Source organism: Notolepis coatsorum (genome assembly GCF_963971535.1).
Source record: "Notolepis coatsorum genome assembly, chromosome: 18".
Classification (NCBI taxonomy): Eukaryota; Metazoa; Chordata; class Actinopteri; order Aulopiformes; family Paralepididae; genus Notolepis; species Notolepis coatsorum.
The window spans coordinates 25,995,913-26,015,598 of NC_140182.1; the positions used below are offsets into that span (position 1 = coordinate 25,995,913).

The 19,686-nt window shown below is 47.4% G+C and overlaps 1 protein-coding gene across 1 annotated transcript in view; it reads left to right on the forward strand.

The window, feature by feature from the left end:
- slc12a3 (solute carrier family 12 member 3) overlaps positions 1–17,884 on the forward strand; it is a gene marked incomplete at both ends in the record, with an annotated part of 61,774 nt that extends 43,890 nt beyond the window's left edge. Inside the window, 4 exons of the mRNA XM_084335120.1 lie at positions 5,106–5,192; positions 8,938–9,076; positions 17,401–17,468; positions 17,743–17,884. Of these exons, the coding sequence (XP_084191246.1) occupies positions 5,106–5,192; positions 8,938–9,076; positions 17,401–17,468; positions 17,743–17,884 (436 nt within the window). The remainder of the gene's footprint in view (positions 1–5,105; positions 5,193–8,937; positions 9,077–17,400; positions 17,469–17,742) is intronic.
- Positions 17,885–19,686: the final 1,802 nt, after the last annotated feature.

The following is a 19,686-nucleotide window of genomic DNA, read 5'->3' on the forward strand; positions in this document are numbered from 1 at the left end:
TTTGCCAAAGTATAAACAGAGTCTCAAGTGAACGCCGGTAGTATCGTGAGAGGTTAAGCGTTGGACTGTGACGTCAGAGGAGACACTCCAAGCTGCACTTGAATGCACAGACTGGAGTGTATTCCGTGATAACACAGCCAATATTAACGAATACACTGAAACGGTGCTTGACTTTGTCTGTACTCTGGTAGAAGAAACAATCCCCTCTACCACAATTAGAATCTACCCAAATCAAAAGCCCTGGGTAGATAAATCCGTCCGTGAGGCTCTGAAAGTGCGCACCTCAGCCTACAACACCGGGCTGGTGACAGGCAACATGGAAGAACACAAGACGGCAAGATACAACATCAGGAGAGCAGTAATAGAGGCAAAACGGCGTTACAGGGATAAAGTTGAACTTCAGTTTGAACAGGCTGACTCTAGAGGTATGTGGCAGGGCCTCAGAACAATGACAGATTACAAAGGCACCTCCCTCAAACTGAACAGTGACATCTCCTTAGCAAATGATCTCAATACCTTCTATGCAAGGTTTGAGGCTGTGAATAACAACACCAGCCTACAAGCCACGGCAATGGGGGGGGGGGGTCTGCTGATGGAGACTCAGTGTTCAGGGTAACAGAGCATGAGGTGAGGCGGACCTTTAAAAAAGTGAATATCAGGAAGGCAGCAGGACCGGACGGCATCCCCGGCCGCGTCCTAAAAGTCTGTGCCGACCAACTGGCCCCGGTATTCACTGACATCTTTAACCTGTCCTTAGAACAGGCTGGCATCCCCACCTGTCTGAAGAAGTCCACCATCATCCCTGTACCCGCTTGCCTCAACGACTACCGCCCTGTAGCCCTCACCTCCATAGCCATGAAGTGCTTTGAGAAGCTAGTGAAGGGCTACATCTGTTCCTCCCTCCCCATCAACCTGGACCCTCTGCAATTTGCATACCCCCCTAACAGATCCACGGAGGATGCCATAGCCCATGTGCTGCACACAGCAGCATCACACCTGGACAAGAGGCAGGGGAACTATGTGAGAATGCTGTTCATCGACTACAGCTCAGCATTCAATACCATAGTCCCCTCCAAACTCATAGCCAAGCTCAGGATCCTGAGGGCCTGATCTCTGCCAACGACGAGAGGGCCTACCTGGAAGAGGTAGAGAATCTGTCACAGTGGTGTCAGGAGAACTGCCTCTCCCTGAACGTCAGCAAAACAAAAGAGATGATTGTGGACTTCAGGAGGTCGGGGGTCAAGGACTACAGCCCCCTCAGCATCGACGGGGCACCGGTTGAGAGAGTGAACAGTTTCAAGTACCTCGGAGCCCACATATCCGAGGACTTGACATGGACCACACACATTGACAGTGTTGTGAAGAAGGCACAACAACGCCTCTACTTCCTCAGGCGCCTAAGGAAGTTCCAAGTCAGTCAGAAGATCCTTAGGAACTTCTACTCATGTACAATAGAGAGCATCCTGACTGGCAACAGCACCTCCTGGTTTGGGAATAGCACTACAAGAACGTAGCAGACTACAAAGAGTGACACGTTCAGCCGAACGCACAATTGGAGGGGGGCTTCCCACCCTCCAGAACATTTACAACAAGCGGTGCAGGGGGAAGGCTAAGAGAATCATCAAGGACTCCAGCCACCCGAACAACTGCCTCTTTGAACTGCTGCGGTCAGGCAAGCGATACCGGAGTCTTAAGGCGAGCACAGAAAGACACAGAAGAAGCTTCTATCCCCAGGCCATCCGGCTGCTCAACGAACAATAAACACTATGCAACAACCATCAAATGCACACAGCACACACACCCACACGCACACACTCACTTAAACAAACAACACACTGCAGCACCCACTCTCCACACTTTAGATCATAAACACACTTTACACTTTATATTTATTGGTAAAGGATTTGCACTACAACTCGTACACCTTACTGTAAATTGTACCTAAATTGTACCTCGTCCCATTTCTGCTCTGCACTATATAGTATTGTATATTAGTACATTGCATAGTATATTGTATATTGTATGGTAACTCAGTTACTTCTATTCTGCATCGAACATTGTACATATGTCTATACTGAACACTGTGACCTCTATTTTTACTTCTATTTTACATGCTATACTATTTTATTTCATACTTATCTTGTCTAGCACAGTCTCTGGAGCGTAACAGTAAGAAGCATTTTGTATAAAAGTATTCTGTACTTCTGAATGACAACTATTAAAGAAACTTGAACTTGAAACTTGAAACTTGAAACTTGAACTTGTCTCTCATCTCTCTCTGTCTGTGTCTCTCATCTCTCTCTCTGTCTCTCATCTCTCTCTCTGTCTCTCATCTCTCTCTCTCTCTCTCTTTGTCTCTCTGTCTCTCATCTCTCTGTCTGTCTCTCATCTCTCTCTCTCTGTCTCTCATATCTCTCTCTGTGTCTCTCATCTCTCTGTCTGTGTCTCTCATCTCTCTCTGTGTCTCTCATCTCTCTCTGTCTCTCATCTCTCTCTCTCTGTGTCTCTCATCTCTCTCATCTCTCTGTGTCTCTCATCTCTCTCTGTCTGTGTCTCATCTCTCTCTCTTTGTCTCTCTGTCTCTCATCTCTCTGTCTGTCTCTCATCTCTCTCTCTCTCTGTCTCTCATATCTCTCTCTGTGCCTCTCATCTCTCTCTCTCTCTCTCTCTCTCTCTCTCTCTCTCTCTCTCTCTCTCTCTCTCTCTCTCTCTCTCTCTCTCTCTCTCTCTCTCTCTCTCTGTCTCTCATCTCTCTCTCTCTCTCTGTGTCTCTCATCTCTCTGTGTCTGTCTCTCATCTCTCTCTCTCTCTCTCTCTCTCTCTCTCTCTCTCTCTCTCTCTCTCTCTCTCTCTCTCTGTCTCTCATCTCTCTATGTCTGTGTCTCTCATCTCTCTCTCTCTGTCTCTCATCTCTCTATGTCTGTGTCTCTCATCTCTCTCTGTCTGTGCCTCATCTCTCTCTTTGTCTCTCTGTCTCTCATCTCTCTCTGTGTCTCTCATCTCTCTATGTCTGTGTCTCATCTCTCTCTCTTTGTCTTTCTCTGTCTCTCATCTCTCTCTGTCTGTGTCTCTCTCTGTCTCTCATCTCTCTCTGTCTCTCTCTCTCTATGTCTGTCTCTCATCTCTCTCTGTGTCTCTCATCTCTTTCTATGTGTCTCTCATCTCTCTGTCTCTCATCTCTCTCTCTCTCTCTCTCTCTCTCTCTCTCTCTCTCTCTCTCTCTGTCTCTCATCTCTCTCTCTCTGTGTCTCTCATCTCTCTGTGTCTGTCTCTCTCTCTCTCTCTCTCTCTCTCTCTCTCTCTCTCTCTCGGTGTCTCTCATCTCTCTGTGTCTGTCTCTCATCTCTCTCTCTGTGTCTCTCATCTCTCTCTTTGTCTCTCTCTGTCTCTCATCTCTCTATGTCTGTGTCTCTCATCTCTCTCTCTGTCTCTCATCTCTCTATGTCTGTGTCTCTCATCTCTCTCTCTTTGTCTCTCTCTGTCTCTCATCTCTCTATGTCTGTGTCTCTCATCTCTCTCTCTCTGTCTCTCATCTCTCTATGTCTGTGTCTCTCATCTCTCTCTCTCTGTCTCTCATCTCTCTATGTCTGTGTCTCTCATCTCTCTCTCTCTGTCTCTCATCTCTCTCTCTCTGTCTCTCATCTCTCTATGTCTGTGTCTCTCATCTCTCTCTGTCTGTGCCTCATCTCTCTCTTTGTCTCTCTCTGTCTCTCATCTCTCTATGTCTGTGTCTCTCATCTCTCTCTGTCTGTGCCTCATCTCTCTCTTTGTCTCTCTGTCTCTCATCTCTCTCTGTGTCTCTCATCTCTCTATGTCTGTGTCTCATCTCTCTCTCTTTGTCTTTCTCTGTCTCTCATCTCTCTCTGTGTCTCTCATCTCTTTCTATGTGTCTCTCATCTCTCTGTCTCTCATCTCTCTCTCTCTCTCTCTCTCTCTCTCTCTCTCTCTGTCTCTCTCCTCTCATCTCTCTGTGTCTCTCATCTCTCTATGTCTGTCTCTCATCTCTCTCTCTGTGTCTCTCATCTCTCTCTCCTTGTCTCTCATCTCATCTCTCTCTGTCTGTGTCTCACCTCTGTCTGTATGTCTCTACCTTTCTATCTCCCAGTTTATCCATTTCTTTCTTTCTTTCTCTTTCTCTATGTCTTCCTCTCCGGTTGTGTGTAGAGAGGAGAGAGAGAGAGAGAGGCTCGACTGAACGAGTCTCGTGTACCAAATGAACATTGACAACATGATTTTAAGTGAACATTGAAGAATGTAGTTTGAATGGGAGTGGCCATTCTGTCCATTCTAGTTTTATGGGTTAATTCTGACAGTGGCTCAGGAGGTAGAGAGGTCGTCTGATAGTATCAGAAGGTTCCCGGTTCGATTCCGGCTCTTCTCAGTGTGTCAAAGTGTCCTTGAGCAAGACACTTAACCCCTAACTGCTCCTGATGAGCAGGTTGGCACCTTGCATGGCTGCCTCCACCGTCTGTGTGTGAATGTGAGGCACCGCATAACCTACATATCTTTTATCAATTTCTACATAAATATAGATCTACATATTTGTATAGATTTATATTTAAATATAAGCCAACTTTTTTTTTTTACCCGTTTCTTCTCTCAACATACACATGGAAGCAGTAGGAGGATACTTGGTTTTGTTCTTTGTTTTCATTGATTCCTCTTAGGAGGAAAACATTTTAGAACTGCTTAAACATTATACAACAGCCTATCTTTGAATATTGTACTATTGTCTTTATTAAAACTACGCGCTGCTCTGCACTACCCACTTATAATGTTGTCTGAATGTAAGTAATACTGTGAGCATGAATAGATACAGTAGGTTACAAGGACTAATTACCAATAATTATAATAATAATAATAATAATAATAATAATAATAATAATAATAATAATAATAATAATAATAATAATAATAATAATAATAGAAATAATAGAAACATTTTACTATTCATTGCATTCGATCACAGACATCTTGGTCGTAAACAACAGGTAATTATAATCAAATAACAGGTGACTATCATTAAATGACGAGCTGTGGCATTGTGTCATATTGGTTAGTAGAACACTTCATGAGAATACTATGAACTTGTCCTCTCTTCTCAGAGTCTTGGCGTTGATCCAGAAGTTTCGTCTTGGTTTCCATGACATCCAGGTGCTTCCTGACATCTATGGGAAACCACAACCTGACCAGTATGATTGTTCTACCTACACCTAAACCACAACCTGACCAGTATGATTGTTCTACCTACACCTAAACTACAACCTGACCAGTATGACTGTATCTGCCACTACACACATATTGTACCTACAAATAAACTACAACCTGACCAGTATGACTGTTGTACCTACAAATAAACTACAACCTGACCAGTATGACTGTATATCTGCCACTACACACATATTGTACCTACAAATAAACTACAACCTGACCAGTATGATTGTTCTACCTACACCTAAACCACAACCTGACCAGTATGATTGTTCTACCTACACCTAAACTACAACCTGACCAGTATGACTGTATCTGCCACTACACACATATTGTACCTACAAATAAACTACAACCTGACCAGTATGACTGTATATGCAACTACGCACCTATTGTACCTACACCTAAACCACAACCTGACCATGACTGTATATGCCACTACTCACCTATTGTACCTACAAATAAACTACAACCTGACCAGTATGACTGTTGTACCTACAATTAAACTACAGCATGGCCTGTATGACTGTTGTACCTACAACTAAACTACAACCTGACCAGTATGACTGTTGTACAGTGTTGTACCTACAACTAAACTACAACCTGGCCAGTATGACTTTTTTACCTACAACTAAACTACAACCTGGGTGGCTGGGTAGCGCAGTGGACTTAGCACTCGCCTATACCACTGCAGAGACTCTGGGATCTAATTCAGCTGTCGGCGGTACCTCCGGCTTGGTCAGTCGTCCCTACTAACACAATTGGCAGTGTTAGCGGGTGGAAAGCCGCTGCTGCGACTCCTACCGGTCGGTCGGGGCGCCTGTTCAGCAGGGAGGGGATCTGGGTGAAATAGCGTGAACCTCCGCATGCGTTACGTTCCCCCAGTGAAACTCCTCGCTGTCAAGTGAAAAGAAGCGGCTGGCGACTCCACATGTATTGGAGGAGGCATGTGGTAGTTCTACACCCTCCCCAGGCCGACAGTGGGGCAATGCGCGCAATGACCAGGAAGGGAATTGGCATGACTAAATTGGGATGGGTGAAAAATACAGAAAGCCCAAAAAATAAATAGAATAAAAAAATAAATACAACCTGGCCAGTATGACTGTTTTACCTACAACTAAATTACAACCTGACCAGTATGACTGTATACTCCACCTGTTGTACCTACCTGTACAACTAAAAATAAATTTTTGTAAAGATTTGAGGTGACAACAGTTTGCCTGCACACCCTCAGCATAGAAATGGGCCCATAATATCAGCACCACAGGCAGTACACAGTTCCTTTACTTAAGTAAACATAGAAATACCCAGATAAACAAGTACTCTGGTAAAAGTAAAAGTCCTCCATTCAAACTTAAAGTAAAAGTAGAGAAGTATTTGTTATTGAATGTACTTAAAAGAATACACCAACATCTGGGCGGCTAGGTGGTGTAGTGGGCAAGGCACTCGCCACCAGTGTGGAGACGCTAGGATTCGCGTGTTCGAATCCAGCTCTCCACATTGTTTTCAGTTTAGCTGGTCGTCCGCAGTAATACACATTGGCCGTATTACGGGGAGGGAAAACTGAAGGGTGGGGATCGAACGTTGTGAACAAGCGACTCCTACAAGTCGGTTGGTGCGCCTGCGCAGTAGAATCAGGAAGTGTCGGGGGCAGCGTGAGCCTCCCACGCGTTACTCCTCGACACTGAGAGATCGAGCTGCGCAGGTGAAAAGATGCGACTGCTGTTACCTCAAGTACCGGAGGGGACTTGTGCTATGTATGACTTAGTCCACATTGCAGCCGGCTTGTGGGAGGCAAGAAACAGCGTTCGTGACAGGGGAGGGTTGAATTGGATGATACGAAATTGGGATGGGAGAAAAAATATAGAAAAATGGGAGAAAAAGTGGATAAAAAAAAAAAAAAAAGAATACACCAACATTTTGGGAAATTAGCTTACCGTCTTCTCCAGAGAGAGACAAGAAGATAGATACCTGTTTCCTCTCTGTGCGTTCAGTAGAAATCTATCTGGCTGCATGTTAGCCTAGCTTAGCACAATGAATGGAAGCGGACATGACCGGTTAGCCTTCGGGAGAGGTGTTAGTTGGACAATGTCTAGGCTAACCAATCATGTCCGCTTCCATTCAAGTGGTATGTGGTCCAGTTATCCTGCTCTGAGTATGTCCTCTGGGAAAGTATATACTCTTCATACATTTTAACCATGTTTTTTATGCAAAATCTCTTTCTTCAAAGTAACTAGTAACTTGTGGGTTCAGATAAATGTAGTGGAGTAAAAAGTACAATATTTCCTTTGAAATGTAGTGGAGTAAAAGTATAAAGTTCCCTAAGATGAAAGTACTCACATAAAGTAGCTCGAAATTGTACTTAAGTACAGTATTTGAGGAAAAATACTTAGTTAGTTACTAACTAGTTAGTTACTTTCCACCACTGACCACAGGTCACTTGCCCATAACTGAAGGACATAACTTTTTGGCCAAGCTGCAAAGCTGGAACTTATAACTTTCAATTTAAATTCATAGAATAGAATAGAATAGAATAGAATAGAAATACTTGTATTATCCAGAGGGAAATTTGACACTGCAAATCGCTCAACATTAAACATTTAGACAGAACAAGTCACAAATAAGACTAACAAAACAAATTGCATAAGAATAGAATAAAATAGAATAGAAATTGAATAAAATATACAGTAAATAAATACAGTAAAAATATGCTGAAGTCTACAGTAGGTGTAATATTGCACAGTGCTGTTTCAAAAGTAAGAGTCCAGGAAGATGGTAACTGTCACTGTGCTCAGTGATGCAGTGAGGCACAGTGATGCATTGTATAGTCTGATGGCATAACCCTAATCCTTATCCTAAAATAGAGATGGCATGGGGATTGTGACCAGCACATTTTTTATGAAGTGCTGATCTAGGGTCAGTGAGTAGGAACATGTGTCTTCGTGACCTTATTCAAACTAAGAGACTGAATCTAACTCTAGATCAGTGAGCAGGAACATGTGCCTTTGTGACCTTATTCAAACTAAGAGACTGAATCTGACTCTAGATCAGTGACCGGGAAGCTTGATTACTTTTACCAACGGATTTCCAGTTCTGGGTTCGCGTTCTGCAATCTGATTGGCCACTGACGTTTCTGGTCGCGCCAATCGTGTGACGCCTGTTTCTATCACCGGTTAAGCTTAGGCACTCTTTCGAAGTTGGTTAAGGTTAGAGTTTGTCTTAGAGCAGGGCGATAGAACACCAGCCCTGATTCCAAACTCTAACCTTAACCAACTTCGAAAGAGTCGCCTAAGCTTAACCAGTGATAAACTAGGCGTTAGGTAGTTTGCAGGCTGTTAGAGGTGGAAATGGGCGCGTCACGCGATTGGGCGCACATGTCACATGACCAGAAACGTCAGTGGCCAATCAGATCGCACCAGAAACGTTGGTGGCCAATCAGATTGCAGAACGCGAACGCGGAACTGGAAATCCGTTGGTAAAAAACTAGACGCGACCAGGAACATGTGTCTTCATGACCTTATTGAAACGAAGAGACTGAAACAGATTTAGATACTACTACAGTACACCCACTTTGAGAATATGGACCCAGGTGTGTGTGTGTGTCTCTCTATCTCTCTCTTTCTCTCTCTCTCTCTCTCTCTCTCTCTCTCTCTCTCTCTCTCTCTGTCTCTCTCTTTCTCTCTCTCTTTCTCTCTCTCTCTCTCTCTCTCTCTCTCTGTGGTCCAGTATGCGTCGGTTTGAGGACATCCTGGGCCCCTTCAGGCTGGAGACCAACCCGAAGGAGAGCTGTGGTTCTGGGCTACAAAGCGGCCAGGATCTGCCCTGGATGATCACTGACAACGACATGGAGGCCAACAGAGCCAAGGTCAAATATACATGACTTACATTAAACACACTGTCCACGTATAATATAACATGACCATGTGAATGAGCACACATGAGTAAACAGGAAAAACCTGCTCCAATACACAATCTGTTCTGCCTGTACATCCTCTCCCTGCCCGACACACCACAAATCACCTGAGTCAGTCCTTTGTGCCATTAGACATAAGGCTGCTGTTAGGGTTTGAAACCGACCTCAACAGCACGGCACAGACAGGTAGTTCAGAGTTAGCCAAACACTAGGGCGTATTTATTACAGAATCAAAAAGAGCCAAATAACAAATCTGAATCAACAAAAAAGGAGAATGCCTTCGGCAGAGTTGTCTGCGGCTCTGCAGATCCTCCCGGTGTTAGAGGTGGGGAATCGGCGTAGGCGCCGCTGCGGCTCTGCAGATACTCCCAGATCCAACTCGGAGTGGAAACGGAGAGAGAGAGAGATCAACAACAGTCCAACAGTACACAGAGGCAGTGCAGTTCAGTCCTCCCTTAGCTGAGTCCAGTATGAAATACAAGTGACTTGATCTTCGGTGTAAACTACACACAAGTTAGCTGAGTCCAGTACAAAACAAAACGGTACTTCTTCAGTGTTATCCAAACACACAACTTAGCTGAGTCCAGTACAAAACAAAACGGTACTTCTTCAGTGTTATCCAAACACACAATTTAGCTGAGTCCAGTACAAAACAAAAACGGTATTTCTTCAGTGTTATCCAAACACACAAAAACAGATAATCCAAAAAGGTTTGTTTCCAAAACTCACCAAAGCGCAAACGCGTAAGGCGGGCAACGAGGCGCAGCTCCAAACGGATGATCAAGATATTCACCAGCGGCGATCCAAAGATGTCCTGGAGGGAAAGTAGACGAGGCACAACAACGGGGGGAAGACAGGCAGTAGCAGTAGTAATCAAAACAACCCGACAACGATTGAAAGAAGGTCCGAGTATATGAAGCCTCTGGAGCGCTAATCACAAACTACGACAGGTGCGTGATGGAATTGGTAATCGCTCCTGAAGCGTGTGGCGGGGAATGCACCAATCAACACAGTACCTTGAAGAAGCGTGTGGCGGGGAACGAGCCAATCCTCACAGTACCCCCCCCTCCACGGGAGCCACCCGGCGACCAGCCCGACCCGGCTCGTCCGGATGGGAACGATGGAAGTCGGTGATCAGGCCGGGGTCCATGATGAGCTGGCGGGAGACCCAGCTCCGTTCCTCCGGGCCGTATCCCTCCCAGTCCACCAGGTACTTGCCACTGGGGGTGTCCGTCCACCATCTCGGGAAGAGGCGGGTCCGGAGCAGGAGGCATCAGGGGACTGAGAGAGACAGGCTTAACCCGGGACACATGGAAAACGGGGTGAATGCGCATGGACGCAGGAAGCTTAAGACTCACCGCCGCCAGACTGAGTACCTTCAGAACCTCAAAAGGACCGACGAACCGGGGACCGAAGCGGAAGGTCCCTTGCGGACAGCCACCCCCTCTGCCCAGGGTGGTACGTCGGCGCAGGGACCCAGCGCCGGTCAGCCCCACGACTGGCGCACTCCGATGACCGGAGCAGCGCAGTCCTGGTGATCTCCCAGACCCGACGGCACCGGTCGAGATGGTCCTGTATGGAGGGAACTGCCACCTCCGACTCCTGTGCAGGGAAAAGAGGGGGTTGGTAGCCCAGGGATATCTCAAAAGGTGAGAGGCCGGTGGCGGAACTGACCATGGAGTTGATGGAGTACTCGACCCAGGGAAGGAACCGGCTCCAAGAAGTGGGTTTCTCGGCAGCCACACACCGAAGAGCAGACTCCACGCTCTGGTTCATCCTCTCCGTTTGTCCGTTAGTCTGGGGATGATAACCAGAGGAAAGACTGACTGTTGCCCCCAATCCCTTGCAAAAAGCCCGCCATACCTGGGAAGTGAACTGGGGCCCCCGGTCCGAGACGACGTCCTGGGGAAACCCATGGAGGCGGAACACGTGGCGTGTCAGGAGGTCCGCCGTCTCGGCCGCCGAGGGAAGCTTGGGAAGGGCCACGAGGTGAACCCCCTTGCTGAACCGATCCACCACGGTCAGTAGGCACGTGTTCCCCTGGGAAGAAGGAAGACCCGTGACGAAGTCCAACGCCACATGGGACGAAGGGCGGCTCGGAATGGGAAGCGGCTGCAATAGCCCGGAGGGTGCCTGGTGGGAGGCCTTGCTGCGGGCGCAGACCGCGCAGGCCAGTACAAACTCCTTGACGTCGTTCCTCATGGTGGGCCACCAGAATCGACGAGCCAGGAAGGAGAACGTGCGATGAACGCCTGGGTGGCAGGCGAACCGGCTGGTATGGCCCCACTGGAGGACCCGGGACCGGACTGAGTCGGGGACGAAGAGGCGATGAACAGGTACATTGCCGGGAGCGTGATGGAAGCGTAGGGCACGCCTTACCACCCCCTCGATGCCCAAGGTGACCACTCCCACCACCCTGGCCTCTGGGAGGATGGGAGTCGGGTCCTCAGTGACCCCCTTGGAGTGTAACCGGGACAGGGAGTCGGCCTTTGTGTTGCGGGAACCAGGGCGAAAAGTCAGCGAGAAGTCGAACCGACTGAGGAAGCTGGCCCATCTTGCCTGCCGGCCGTTGAGGCGCTTGGAAGCACGGATGTACGTCAAGTTCTTGTGGTCCGTCCAAATGGTGAATGGTTCCTCGGCCCCCTCTAGCCAATGACGCCACTCCTCCAAGGCAGCCACAACCGCCAGCAGCTCCCGATTGCCGATGTCATAGTTCCTCTCGGCAGGGAGGAAACGACGTGAGTAGAAGGCGCACGGATGTACCTTCTGGTCCGTTGCCGACCGCTGAGACAAGATAGCCCCTAGTCCAGTATCCGAGGCGTCCACCTCTACAATGAACTGTCTCTTGGGGTCTGGGTGGAGCAAGACCGGGGCGGTGGTGAACCTCTTCTTGAGGGAACGGAACGCAGCACACGCCGCTGGGGACCAGTCGAACGGCAGGGCGGGAGAGGTTAGCCTGGTAAGTGGTTCCGCCACCTGGCTGTAGTTCCGGATGAATCTTCGGTAGAAGTTTGCGAACCCGAGGAAGCTCTGTAGCTCCTTCCGAGAGGTGGGCTCCGGCCACTCCTCCACGGCCCGGATCTTGCTCGGGTCAGCTCGGGTCAAGCCGCTCTCCATGATGAAGCCCAGGTAATCGACGGAGTCGGAGTGAAATCGGCACTTCTCTGCCTTGACGAAGAGCCGATTGTGGAGGAGGCGCTCCAGCACACGGCGGACATGCTGGATGTGTTCTTCGAGGGTCTTGGAGAAAATGAGGATGTCGTCTAGGTATACCACCACAAACTCCTCCAGCATGTCACGAAGGACGTCGTTCATGAGCGCCTGGAATACCGCCGGAGCGTTGGTGAGGCCGAAAGGCATTACCAGGTACTCGTAGTGGCCCCTGGGAGTCTTGAAGGCGGTCTTCCATTCATCGCCCTCTCGGATACGGACCAGATGGTAGGCACTCCGGAGATCCAGCTTGGTAAAGACGGTAGCCTGGGTGAGAGGCTCGAAGGTGGAGTTCATGAGAGGAAGAGGGTACTTGTTCTTAATGGTGATCTTGTTGAGCTGGCGATAGTCGATGCAGGGTCGAAGGTCTCCATCCTTCTTCCCAACAAAAAAGAAACCGGCCGCCACCGGGGAGGAGGAAGGCCGAATGAGGCCTGCTTCCAAGGACTCAGAGATATATCTATCCATCGCTGCCTTCTCAGGGACGGTCAGACTGTAGAGGCAGCTGCCGGGAAGGGGAGCCCCTGAGCGGAGGTCGATGGCACAGTTGTAAGGCCGGTGAGGCGGAAGGGCCTGAGCCCGGGACTTACTGAAAACCTCATCGAGGTCGTGGTACTCGGGGGGTATATAGTCGAGAGGTCCGGGGGCGGCTCACAAAGGGGGCTCCGGGGCGAGGGACAGGACGCCGCCTGAAGACACTGGGCATGACAGGCGGAGCTCCACCCCCTGATGGTACCGGAGGACCAGGCGATGTGGGGCTCATGCAGCGCGAGCCAGGGCCTGCCCAGGACTACTGGGACAAGAGGGGATCTGGTGATAAAAAACTGGAGTCTCTCAACGTGGTTACCAGCAATGGTGAGAAGGACTGGACAGGTGCATTGAGTGATGTCAGCCAGGCGGTGCTGGTCCAACGCGAACACCTCCAAGGGTCTCACGAGGTCCTCTAGCGGAATGTTGGCCTGGGTAGCAAACTCGAAATCCAGGAAACTCTCGTCAGCACCCGAGTCAATGAGTGCCTCCACCGTCGCCCGTTGGTCCGCCCAGGCCAGGGTGACGCTCATCAGACGGCTAGGTGGTGCACGGTTCTGGGAACGAGAAAAACGGCTCACCAGGATCTCCCGGGGTCCCGGCGAGCCTGGTCTTTTGGCCGGGTGGGGCAGTTGGAGATACGGTGCCCATCCCGGCAGCAGTAGAGGCAAAGGCCGGACCTGAACCTGGCCTCCCGTTCAGCCGGGCTAAGGTGTGAGCATCCCAGCTGCATGGGTTCCTCCTCGGGCACCGAACGGGAGGGGAAGGAACCACCAGTTGGGGTGGGAGCAGGACGGACCGCAGTACCGTCACGAATGCGGGGGGTCTGAGGAATTTCTGGGGGTCCCAGTCGGGCTCTCTCACGCCTTCTCTCCCGGAGGCGTCCGTCGATGCGAATGGCGAGGTTGAATAGGTCCTCGAGGGACTGAGGCTCCTCACGGGTCGCGAGCTGGTCCCTTACAGCGTCGTTGAGCCCCCTCATGAAGGTGAGACGAAGCGCTTGATCGTTCCAACCGCTCTCCGTTGCGGCCAGTCTGAACTCCAGCACGTAGTTGGTGACCCCGCCACTGCCCTGCCGGAAGGTGCCCAACCGAGCTCCTGGGTCCTGGCCACGGGCTGGGTGGTGGAAAACCCTGCGGAGCTCTGCCACGAAGTCTGGGTAGGAAAAACAAAAATCAGCCCTCATTGCCCAGGAGGCAGTAACCCACTGTGCTGCCCGGCCTGAGAGCAGGTTAGTCATGTAAGCCACTCGGGCTCCCTCTGAAGTGAATCGGCTGGGTTGATGAAGAAAAACCAACTCACATTGCATGATGAATGTGGCACAATCCTCGAAGTTACCATTGAACAACCGTGGTTCGGAGAGACGGGGCTCCCGAGGTGCGGGATCGGGAGACGCGGGGCCCGCCACGGCTGCGGGTGGTGCTCTGGCCGAGACTCCTGAAGCAGGTGGGGTTACAAGCAGGGCGTTAAATGCTTCACTCAGAGTTTGTAATTGGTGAAGAATATCAGCCTGCTGATTACCCTGGGCTGTCTGCAGGGTAGCCAGAGAGCCAAGGGACTCCTGAATAGGCAGGACCTGGGCTCGGAGCTCCTGTACAGCAGCCGCAGCCGCACCTAACTGTAGGCTGTGGTCGTTGGTCAATTCAATCTGGACCGCCAACGCTGTTCTGACTCTGTCTGTGTCGGCTGAGGTCGTCATGGTCGGGTCGTAATGTTAGGGTTTGAAACCGACCTCAACAGCACGGCACAGACAGGTAGTTCAGAGTTAGCCAAACACTAGGGCGTATTTATTACAGAATCAAAAAGAGCCAAATAACAAATCTGAATCAACAAAAAAGGAGAATGCCTTCGGCAGAGTTGTCTGCGGCTCTGCAGATCCTCCCGGTGTTAGAGGTGGGGAATCGGCGTAGGCGCCGCTGCGGCTCTGCAGATACTCCCAGATCCAACTCGGAGTGGAAACGGAGAGAGAGAGAGATCAACAACAGTCCAACAGTACACAGAGGCAGTGCAGTTCAGTCCTCCCTTAGCTGAGTCCAGTATGAAATACAAGTGACTTGATCTTCGGTGTAAACTACACACAAGTTAGCTGAGTCCAGTACAAAACAAAACGGTACTTCTTCAGTGTTATCCAAACACACAACTTAGCTGAGTCCAGTACAAAACAAAACGGTACTTCTTCAGTGTTATCCAAACACACAATTTAGCTGAGTCCAGTACAAAACAAAAACGGTATTTCTTCAGTGTTATCCAAACACACAAAAACAGATCATCCAAAAAGGTTTGTTTCCAAAACTCACCAAAGCGCAAACGCGTAAAGCGGGCAACGAGGCGCAGCTCCAAACGGATGATCAAGATATTCACCAGCGGCGATCCAAAGATGTCCTGGAGGGAAAGTAGACGAGGCACAACAACGGGGGGAAGACAGGCAGTAGCAGTAGTAATCAAAACGACCCGACAACGATTGAAAGAAGGTCCAAGTATATGAAGCCTCTGGAGCACTAATCACAAACTACGACAGGTGCGTGATGGAATTGGTAATCGCTCCTGAAGCGTGTGGCGGGGAATGCACCAATCAACACAGTACCTTGAAGAAGCGTGTGGCGGGGAACGAGCCAATCCTCACAGCTGCACAACTGTGGGCAAAGACTGACCTGACCAATGGCTGGAGAACTTAAGGCTGAAGAACTAACGGCTGGAGAATTAGAGAACTGTTCTACTCTTGACTACTGAATGTTTTGTTTTTTGTTTGTTTTGTTTGTTAATTTCAACCACTTCATCCAATTGGACAGCACTTTTTTTTATCTTATTTGTTTTTTCCTGTTGTTACTTTTTTATTTTTTATCTTTTATTTTTTCAAATTTTAAATTTTTCCACCCTTTCCTTGTACAGTGTCCTTGAGTATGAGAAAGGCGCTTCTCTCTTAAAATCCAATTTATTATTATTATTATTATTATTATTATTATTAATTATTATTATTATTATTATTATTATTATTATTATTATTATTATTATTATTATTATTATTATTATTATTATTATTATTATTATTATTATTATTAATCCTGCATGGACCCTGACGCACTGCAGTGTGTTAATATCAATACAGTATTTCATTTCAAACCTTTATTTAAACTCGAAAGGCAACTGAGGTTCCCCTCATTTAGTCACGCCGAATGTACATAGCCTACAGAGCAAAGAAAGACATATAAAATCACACAGTTACTATGCTTGAGTAAATTATAATGAACTAAAGGAGAATATAAATTATATATATATAACGTTTTTCTTTTCATATTTGACGGTGAATAACACCATGCTAACATTGAAAAGATGCCACTGAGCTCATTCAGCACCTTCTTGAGATCAAGTGTACTATAAAGCTAAGCAAATGAACAAAGGGCAGATCATTTACAGTGTTTTTTGTAGATACAGTACTGAATTTTGCCATCGAGACACATTCAATATGAAATATGAATATAGAATATCAGGTCTATAAATTACCTTATTATGGCCAAGTCTTACGTCTATGGATCGGCACAGATTTCCTCTTTCCAATGGCAGAGTTAAATCTGGATTTAGTACCACCAGGCGCCCGATAGAGCAGAGCAAAGACCATGAAGTTACTTTTGTATAATGGCGCTGCGTCAAAAGTCACCGGATTGAGACATGTTTTTTTTCTAGACGTTCACAGAAAGGTAAAGAAACAATATACGTTGTATTTTATGGCAATAACGTTGAGGTTTGTTTCGACCCGTGAGATATAGGCTAAACATGGTATTTCAGTCAATGCATACAGTAGGCTTTTGTATAAACACACAAACACCTGACTTCCAGGAGAAAGACACGACTGAACCTTTGTCTCTTATTCACTCATCCCCTTTTCTCTCTCTCTTCTCTCTCTCCCTCTTCTGGACTATTTTGTGTTTGTACTTTTATATTACTATTTTATGTTACTTTATTTACATTACTTTATTATTATATTTTATATTACTATATTGTATTTGTACTGTGAAGCTATGCAACCCCCACCCTGATTATCTTATCTTAACTTCTCTCTCCTCCTCTTCTCACCCCTCAGTCTCTTACGTCAGATCCGTCTAAACGAGGTCCTACAGGAGTACTCACTCATCCCCTCTTCTCTCCCTCCCTCTTCTCTCTCCTCCTCTTCTCACCCCTCAGTCTCTTACGTCAGATCCGTCTAAACGAGGTCCTACAGGAGTACTCACTCATCCCCTCTTCTCTCCCTCCCTCTTCTCTCTCCCCCTCTTCTCACCCCTCAGTCTCTTACGTCAGATCCGTCTGAACGAGGTCCTACAGGAGTACTCACTCATCCCCTCTTCTCTCCCTCCCTCTTCTCTCTCCCCCTCTTCTCTCTCTCCCTCTTCTCTCTCTCCCTCTTCTCTCTCCCCCTCTTCTCACCCCCTCAGTCTCTTACGTCAGGTCCGTCTGAACAAGGTCCTACAGGAGTACTCACTCATCCCTTCTCTCTGCTTCTCTCTCCCCCTCTTCTCTCTCCCCCTCTTCTCTCACCCCCTCAGTCTCTACGTCAGATCCGCCTGAACGAGGTCCTACAGGAGTACTCCAGAGACGCTGCCTTGATAGTTGTGTGAGTGTTGTACTTCTACTGGAAACAGAGAGACCTGTGTGTGTGTGTGTGTGTGTGTGTGTGTGTGTGTGTGTGTGTGTGCGTGTGCACGTGCACGTGCAATATCTTTGAATGCATGCATCATATCTGTGACTCTGTCTATGTATATAAAAACTAGAGCTAGGACAAATGTGTTGAATAAAAAATGTGTAATACACTTAGCAAATTATTATGTTTTACAAAAATAAATAAAAGGAGGTATAGAAAACGAATTGTGTATTTGCATGTATGACAGCACCATGCCAGTGGGGAGGAGAGGCGTGTGTCCCAGCACTCTGTACCTGGCCTGGCTGGACTTCCTGTCACGTGACCTGCAATCTCCAGTCCTATTGGTCAGAGGGAACCAGGAGAATGTACTCACCTTCTACTGTCAGTGAATCAATCACTGTGGAGATATCACGCAAAAGACCAATATATTTGTATGTAAAGCACTTTCAATGTATGCAATCAAATACGTTTCATATTAAATCTGACAGAACCTTGCCTTTAAAGTAAGACTGAATAATATGATCAAATACTGTATATTTTCATTATTTTGACAGATATTGCAGTTGTTACAATATACAAGTTACTATATATATATAATGTTTTATTTTGTTTTATTTTTTGTGGCCATCTTGATCTATATACTTATTGTTAAGTATACTACATACTTATTGTTTATGTGTCTTGTAAGCCCATATGGGCTGGGCATTAGGGATGGGTACCTTTCACATTTGAACCGATACCGGTACCGGTACCTGTGAATTGATACCGGTACCCAACGGTACCTTTTTTCAATACTTTAGTCTCAAGAAATTAAATGTACCTACCTCAGTCGTAAAAAAAAAGAATCCAAACTTCAAATAACTACAATTTTGACAGTTTTCAGCTTGTCATTGCTCCGACTGCTTTGTTGTTGAATCAAGTCAAATCCTAGGTAAGCATATATTGTGCGTGTGAACGTTGACATGAAAAGAAAAAAGTTAAAAAAAAAAAAAAAAACGTAATTTTTTTTTTTCTCACTTGATTCGATACTCGGTAGTACCGACGTGTTTCGGTTCGGTACCTCAAAAGTACCGAATTCGGTACCCATCCCTACTGGGCATACATCTGTATGTATTAAGACACAAAAATTAAAAACTATCAATCAATCAATATATTCAAAGATAGTCAAAGATGCAAAGAACATTTTGAATTTATATTCTCCTTTGTTTCATTACGATTTACTCAAGCATAGTAACAGACACAATATTTCTGACATGGGGAATACATTCCCTGAGGTCCATAGATGTTCCTAGATACCAAGAACATGCAGATTGACCTTGTAGAAGTGGAGCAATATTCCATTTACTTGGGCATGTACTTTTAGGTGGATTGTCTGAAAATAGGGCTACAGCTTAACAGGTTGTCGGGTCATGTTTTTGAGTCAGGTCATGTTTTTAAGTCAGGTCATGTTTTTAAGTCAGGTCAAGTATTTTTTCCCTCTGTTTAATTATATTTTCAAATACATCTTTTTTTACGTTCAAGAAATACATTCCAAATTCAATGAGTAATCGTGTTAAATCTCAATATTGAGTAAAATCTCTTGTAAAGAAACATTTCATTAAAACATGATTTCTGTTCCCTTTTCTCTCCATGCACAACACTGAATGTGTCCCCACTCCCCAGTGCACACACCTGTCCCAGTACACACACCTCTGCCCCCAGTGCACACACCTCTGTCTCCCCAGTGCACACACCTGTCCCAGTACACACACCTCTGCCCCCAGTGCACACACCTGTCTCCCCAGTGCACACACCTCTGTCCCCAGTGCACACACCTCTGTCCCCAGTGCACACACCTCTGTCCCCCCACACACACCTCTGTCCCCAGTGCACACACCTCTGTCCCCAGTGCACACACCTCTGTCCCCCCACACACACCTCTGTCCCCAGTGCACACACCTCTGTCCCCCCAGTGCACACACCTCTGTCCTCAGTGCACACACCTCTGTCCCCCCAGTGCACACCTCTGTCCCCCCAGTGCACACCTCTGTCCCCCCAGTGCACACACCTCTGTCCCCAGTGCACACACCTCTGTCCCCCCAGTGCACACACCTGTCCCCCCAGTGCACACACCTCTGTCCCCAGTGCACACACCTCTGTCCCCAGTGCACACACCTCTGTCCCCAGTGCACACACCTCTGTCCCCACTCCC